This window comes from Nematolebias whitei, chromosome 13 (assembly GCF_014905685.2).
Source record: "Nematolebias whitei isolate Nwh7 chromosome 13, NemWhi1, whole genome shotgun sequence".
Classification (NCBI taxonomy): domain Eukaryota; kingdom Metazoa; phylum Chordata; class Actinopteri; order Cyprinodontiformes; family Rivulidae; genus Nematolebias; species Nematolebias whitei.
Window position 1 is genome coordinate 42,953,152 of NC_056510.1, and position 6,517 is coordinate 42,959,668.

The 6,517-nt window shown below is 39.8% G+C and overlaps 1 protein-coding gene across 1 annotated transcript in view; it reads right to left on the minus strand.

Annotated features, from left to right (window-relative positions):
* Positions 1-6,517, minus strand: part of itgav (integrin, alpha V) — a gene marked incomplete in the record, with an annotated part of 192,048 nt that overhangs the window by 148,826 nt on the left and 36,705 nt on the right. Inside the window, 2 exon segments of the mRNA XM_037686717.1 lie at positions 561-675; positions 1,414-1,502. Coding sequence (XP_037542645.1) covers positions 561-675; positions 1,414-1,502 — 204 coding nt within the window.

Consider the following 6,517-nt stretch of genomic DNA (forward strand, 5'->3'; position numbering starts at 1 on the left):
GAGGCCTGTATTAGACATGAATGGGAGAGCATTCCTATTTCTAAACTGGAGAAACTGGTCTCCTCTGTCCCCAGACGTCTGTTGAGCGTTGTAAGAAGAAGGGGAGATGCCACACAGTGGGAAAAATGGACTTGTCCCAACTTTTTTGGGATTTGTTGATGCCATGAAATTTGGAAACAACAGATTTTTCCCTTAAAATGATACATTCTCTCAGTTTAAACTTTTGATCTGTGATGTGTGTTCTATTCTGAATAAAATATTAGATGTTGGCACCTCCACATCATTGCATTCAGTTTTTATTCACAATTTGTTTAGTGTCCCAACTTTTTTGGAAGCCGGTTTGTATAAACCAGCTGCACTCCGACAGAAGGCGAAGAGACTACAACTAATCAGTACTGATTAAGATCTACAACTATAAGCTCCAACTGAGTTTAATTAACTCACCCTACAATAACTTTCTGCACATCAACAGCATCAACTTTCAGCAACAGATGACAGCCACGTTACAGTTTTTATGTGTAACCTGCACACTGGTACAAAAACCTGAGGAGAAAACCCACTCGATCTGCAGGGTGAGTACTCCACCACTGTATTGTCTTTCTTCAGGTAACATGTTCCCACCGGCTCACGTTCAGACATGCCGAAGGTTGCCCACTGGTACAGCGGAGCGCAGGCCTGGAAAACACGGACACACACTCCAGCTCAGAGCCTGCTGGCAAAGGATTCATTTCAAGAACTGAGCAAATGAGGTCAGTTTACACGTTTAAAATAAAACTATTGCTAAAAATGTCAATAACCTCAACTGAAACATGTTCAGTGAACATTTTAGTCGTATAAGGGAAAAAATAATAGATATGACCCAAATAGTTTTGATTAAATTTAACAGCTTAACATGAAGTTGTTTGTTGAACATGCACCAGAAGACTGCTGGTCACAAGTCCATCCAGTTGAGCTGAAAATAGATGCTTCCAGTCATCTGCCGAGCCATTAGTGCATCCTTTAAGGAAGACACACGTAGAGGAAATAAACTCCTAAAAGATTTTCTGTTACTAGAGGAAGTGACTAGAAATGCTCAAGAAGTATTTGGTCATAGTTTAATCGTTGTTAGGGTTTGAGAATTTGTCATTTTTTTACATACACTGTATTTTAATGAATAAAGTAGTCGCTTACTGACAAATGTAAGGTTAGTGCAAAGGTGGAAAATGCCCAGAATAAAGATGACATTTAATAAAAGGATAGGTTTTCTTCTTCTTTATACACTTTGTGTTTTATTGTCCATGCATGCATGTCATTTCTACGTCTAAGAAGATGTAACGTTAACAACGTGGCTGCTGTATCCACGTCTTGCTGTTTACACTGCTCACTGAGTAAAAGCAACAAAAAAGAGAGGGGGGGGTGCACAGGGTGTCCTACCAGGATGTGTTTTCCATTAGATCGCACCGAGGCACCTAACCACTGTTTGGACTTGAACTCTATCGGAGCCCCGTTATTTATCCGGTCACCTGAGGAAAAGCAGAAACACCGTGTCTAATTAATTTCAGTTACACAAGAAAAACTGTCATCTCAAATAACAAAGGGACAAAAATGGGAAGTCAGAAATAACATTTGCTTGGTAGAAACGTACTGGTAGATAACTGATGACTGAAAAATTCTTAAAGCTCTTTGGAAGAGCCGAGACTGCAGAGTAAAAGGTGATCTCAGCAAACATTCATCTGAAACCATTTGGAACATTTGAGCACTAGAGACGACAACACCTTGGTGAGCTTGAGCTGCCATTTTTAATGTGGGATCATTGAAAAACTCTGATTTTAAAGTCTATCATGATTATGGCGCTTAGAGACTAATGTTTCTGTGGTGATACTCAACGGTGGCCCTGATGTGTGAATGAACAGCATGTGAAAAAACAGAATTACATCAAGCCAAAGCAGAAGTGGTGTTTGTTTGTTTGTTTGTTTTTTACTTTATTAGCAACATAAAACAAAACAACAGAACGATGTACAGCACACATACAAGGGAGCTACAGTTAGCAGGCTAGCCTTTAGCCTGTACAAATGGACAGCTATGTTTTGTTCAAATTTAAAGAAGAGGATATGACTGAAAAAACTCTGCAGGATCTTCAAGCTAATTAAGTTTTTTCAAATGTAATTCTGTTTTTTTAATTATTCAAGTGTGACTTCAGCCACTTCTGCTTTGGCTCAATGTAATTCTGTTTGTTCAAATGTAAGTCTGTTTTTTTGTAAAGTTGTTGTGTTTTGTTGTATTTGTTGTGTTTTTTGAAATGTAACTGTTTATTCACATGTTGTTCATTTACACCTCAGGGCCACCGTAGATACCAAACATTTGTGAGCCACTGGGTGAGAATAATACAAGTCAATGTGTTTAACGTTGAGCAAAACAAACAATACATGAACATTAGATAAAAAGTTTCAGGTATGTGCTCAAAAGTGTTATTCTTAGATGTGGCTTCAAGTAAAAAAAGGAAACACATCAGTGCATTTATCATATTTGAATGCCCAAACGATGTGGTTCACTGTAAAACTCCGTGCACAGACGAGATGTTTGGAGCTGCAGGGAGCCCTTTGTTTACAAGACAACCTTTCTGTCTTTTCTGTCTTACTTCCTGCAGCATGCTGCCCAACATAACAAAACAACATTTAAAAAAATCTAAAATGTATGAATACATGTCCCTTGCCATGACTAGACAAGTCACTCATGAGAATCCAACAGGAACAAAAGCTTGTGGTGTCGTGTTGGTCACAATGGAAAGACTTGAGTCAGAATCGTTCCACGCTCACAAACGGTCCAAACGGCACAAACACTGAAGAATTCCAGTTAATTCAATCATTCCAGTGAAGCTTTGGCAGCAATCGTTCAGCTCCAATCAATAACAAAGGCCTCTTTTGTACAACACACACACAGTGTAACTGGGGCAGCCACTAACAGCATTACACCCGCAGGGCATGGTGGGCTCTGACAGAGCCGACAGGCTCCCAGTGATCGTACAGTACTGTTCAAAGGCACTTGAGCAAGGCAGATACTTCTTGCTCATCCATTTCTCTGTAACATACGGCTGCGAGCTGCAATACACGGTAAACATCCTGTGCAAACAGTCTGCTGCTGAACGAACACTTAATGAGGCTGTGTAAGACAAATTGACCTTTTATGGGCAGAACATGCCTGGAACAGAGCGCTGCATGAAGCCGACTGCTCCACAGGTGTGGCAACAAGTCTGACAAAACACACAGACATGAAATTCAGGCTAATGTGGGATTATTAAACACTTAGAGAGTGGCTCAATTGATAAAAACTAACATGTTGGATTAAAATGTACTGTTTCAAATTGTGACATACTATAAATCATGTGTCATGACAAATTCTCTTAAAGGATGTGTATGTTCACGTTCTGTGATGAGGTTAAAAAGTACTTAATTTGTCTAATAACATGAGGATGAGGTTATTAATACTGTCCTGTATTAAAGCCCACATGTCTCAAATTGAAGGCTGGAGGAAGCAGAATATAGTAGCTCAGAACAAAAAGTAGTGCCTGCCTTTTCAGAAACAGTGAGTTCACATTTAGTTTTACTCCCAAATTCTTTCATTCGTTTCAAATCCAGTTAAAAAAAGACCATGTGATACGGATATCCTTTTAGGGCACAGCTTCACGCTTTACACAAGGAACCGCCTCAGGTGGGTAGTAAAACTGCACTGTAGGTAGGAATGCAAGTAAAAACAACAGCCAGCTCCCGGAGGAGGCAGTGAAAATCTCAAGTTCTACATCAAATACTGACTCAAAGCCTGGATTTAACCGTCACTCCATTTGTTTCATCACACTTAAAGCAGTGACCATCAGCTGGTGGCCAGCAGGCCGCCATAAACTCACAAGTTCATTTATTTTAGCTTGAAGAGTAAAGCACCGGCCAACGCAGTGATTGCTCAACACCCTCACATTGCACAATCGGGCCTAACTTAAAAGATATCAACCTGAAACGAGCCAGTAAACATGCTGCTGAACAACACTGCAGCTAAAACCAGGTGATAATTTTAATAATAATAATAATAATGTCATCACAGTGTCAGCACTGTATGTTTCCATACAATGGCAAAATTAGTCTCTGCATTTAACCCATCCGCCACCAGGTGGTGCAGTGGGCAGCTATTGAAAGCGCCCGGGGGGCATTTTGGGGATGAGACGTGCTGCCCAGAGATGCCACGTGATGTGCAGTGACTGGGGATCGAACCTGGGACTTTCGGGTCCCAAGCCGGCTGCCCTGCCTCTACACCATCTCGGCCCCCATTTTGATAGTAAACCAAAATCCATCCATCCATTATCTTTACCCGTTTTTAAAAGTTTTTAACAAAAAAGTAAAGTTAAATGTTGTCTAAAACCCAACATTTTTCAGTCAGGTCATCTGGGCAGTTTTTTTTTTTTGTGCTGAAACGTTTCGCCTTCGATCCAGAAGGCTTCATCAGTCAAGGAAACACACTGCTGTGCTGTGTTGTTTTCAACCAGTTTGACAAGACTGTCAACAAGGAAGAGGGCCGGCCATGGAGGAGGGGTGTACCAAAGAGACCATCTTATCACAAGCAGAACTGGTTTGTTCCACTTTGGAGTAAGCTGCTTGGAGGAAGAATCAGTTTTGTTGTGCATTTCCTTGACTGATGAAGCCTTCTGGATCGAAGGTGAAATGTTTCAGAACCAAAAAAAAAGAAACTGTCCAGATGACCTGACTGAAAAATGTTGGATTTTATCCCTGGATTATTGAGCATGGACTTTGATGTTATTGTTGAGTTTGTGAGGTTGTAATCACTTCAGAGACCCAAACATATCCTGTTATGCACAAAGGTGACCGTCCACTTTAAGATTAGTTGTGAAGATTGGAACAGAAAACAAGATTCTTCCCTTTTTCAAACTGTGTGTAGGCGAGACACTCGTATTTGTGAAGCAACACAACTATACTTTCATTATAACACTAAGTGAAAAGACTTCATGCGTCCCTGAATGTTCAAATGTAGCGTCTGCTTTGTGTATGTGAAGGGGGGAAGTGCGAGACGGTTTTAAAGTGTGGTGTGTTTGTTGCTGCCTGCTTTAGTTTGCTGTGGTCTCCCACAGAATACCAACCAGACTGCTACACTCAACAGTGCACTGTCACACACACACACACACACCTATTTTGGCTTGTACACATCTCAGTGTGTACTTCTCTTTGTTCATCTCTTCTACAGCTTACTCAGAAGTTCAGATTTGTTCACAAAACTCAAAGATTGTGAGACTTCCATCCAACAAAAACTGAGGTCCATCTAAGAAAACATAAATGTGCAATAGATTTAACATACACTATATTACACAACAAGGAACATTATAAATGAGCTGGCAGTGTGCATAGCTAAAATAAAAAAGTGAGTGTCACGGTTATTTATATCTTCTTTGTTCTGCCTCGGCTCTTCACCAGCCTCACACTCATACTTTGTCTCAACAACTGAAGTCATGACGGGGCTCGTTTCTGTTCTCTGGTGCTCATTACAGGAAACTGTTAGTTTTCCATGAATCTTGGGGGTTTTCTCTGTGCTGTTGCAAAGGCAACTTTTTTGTTTAGCAAAAGGTTTCTGTGGTTAAGAAAGTTTGATAGAAAAGTCAAGAATACACATGGAGACCAATGACAGAAGTTGGAGACCATGAATATCCTCACACAGATCAGTGTCCTACAGTTAAGGTTGGGATTTCACCGTGGGTTGAGAAAAGAGTTAGGGGTCTTGAGATGATTTTCAGATTATTGCTAACAGCATGTTTTTGTCATAAATTTAACAAAATAAAAACAACACATCAATTTATTATCAATTCTGATGCATGCTCAATAATCCTGGTAGAAAAATCTAACAAGGTTAAGTCAGGTCTACTAGACGTATTCTTCTTTGTTAAAACGTTTTGTTTTTTTATCCAAAAGACTTCCTCAATCAGAAACCTTGTAAGAAACTCAGTCTTAACTCAGTTCTTTCATGAGACTGAGCCTCTTGCAATGTTTCAGACTGAAGAAGTCTTTTGGATAAAAGATGAAACGTTTCAACAAAGAAGAATACATCTAGAGGACCTGACTTAACCTTGTTAGACAACTGATATATAGTTTACAAGTTGTTTTAAGTTTTGTTCTGTCACTACACTGTATATATATATTTTAACTTACAAACCGGATTCCAAAACAGTTGGGACACTAAATTGTGAATAAAAACTGAATGCAATGATGTGGCGGTGCCACCATCTAATATTTTATTCAGAATAGAACCCAAATCACAGATCAAAAGTTTAAACTGAGAGAATGTATCATTTTAAGGGAAAAATCTGTTGTTTCCAAATTTCATGGCGTCAACAAATCCCAAAAAAGTTGGGACAAGTCCATTTTTACCACTGTGTGGCATCCCCCCTTCTTCTTACAACACTCAACAGACGTCTGGGGACAGAGGAGACCAGTTTCTCAAGTTTAGAAATAGGAATGCTCTCCCATTCATGTCTAATACAGGCCTC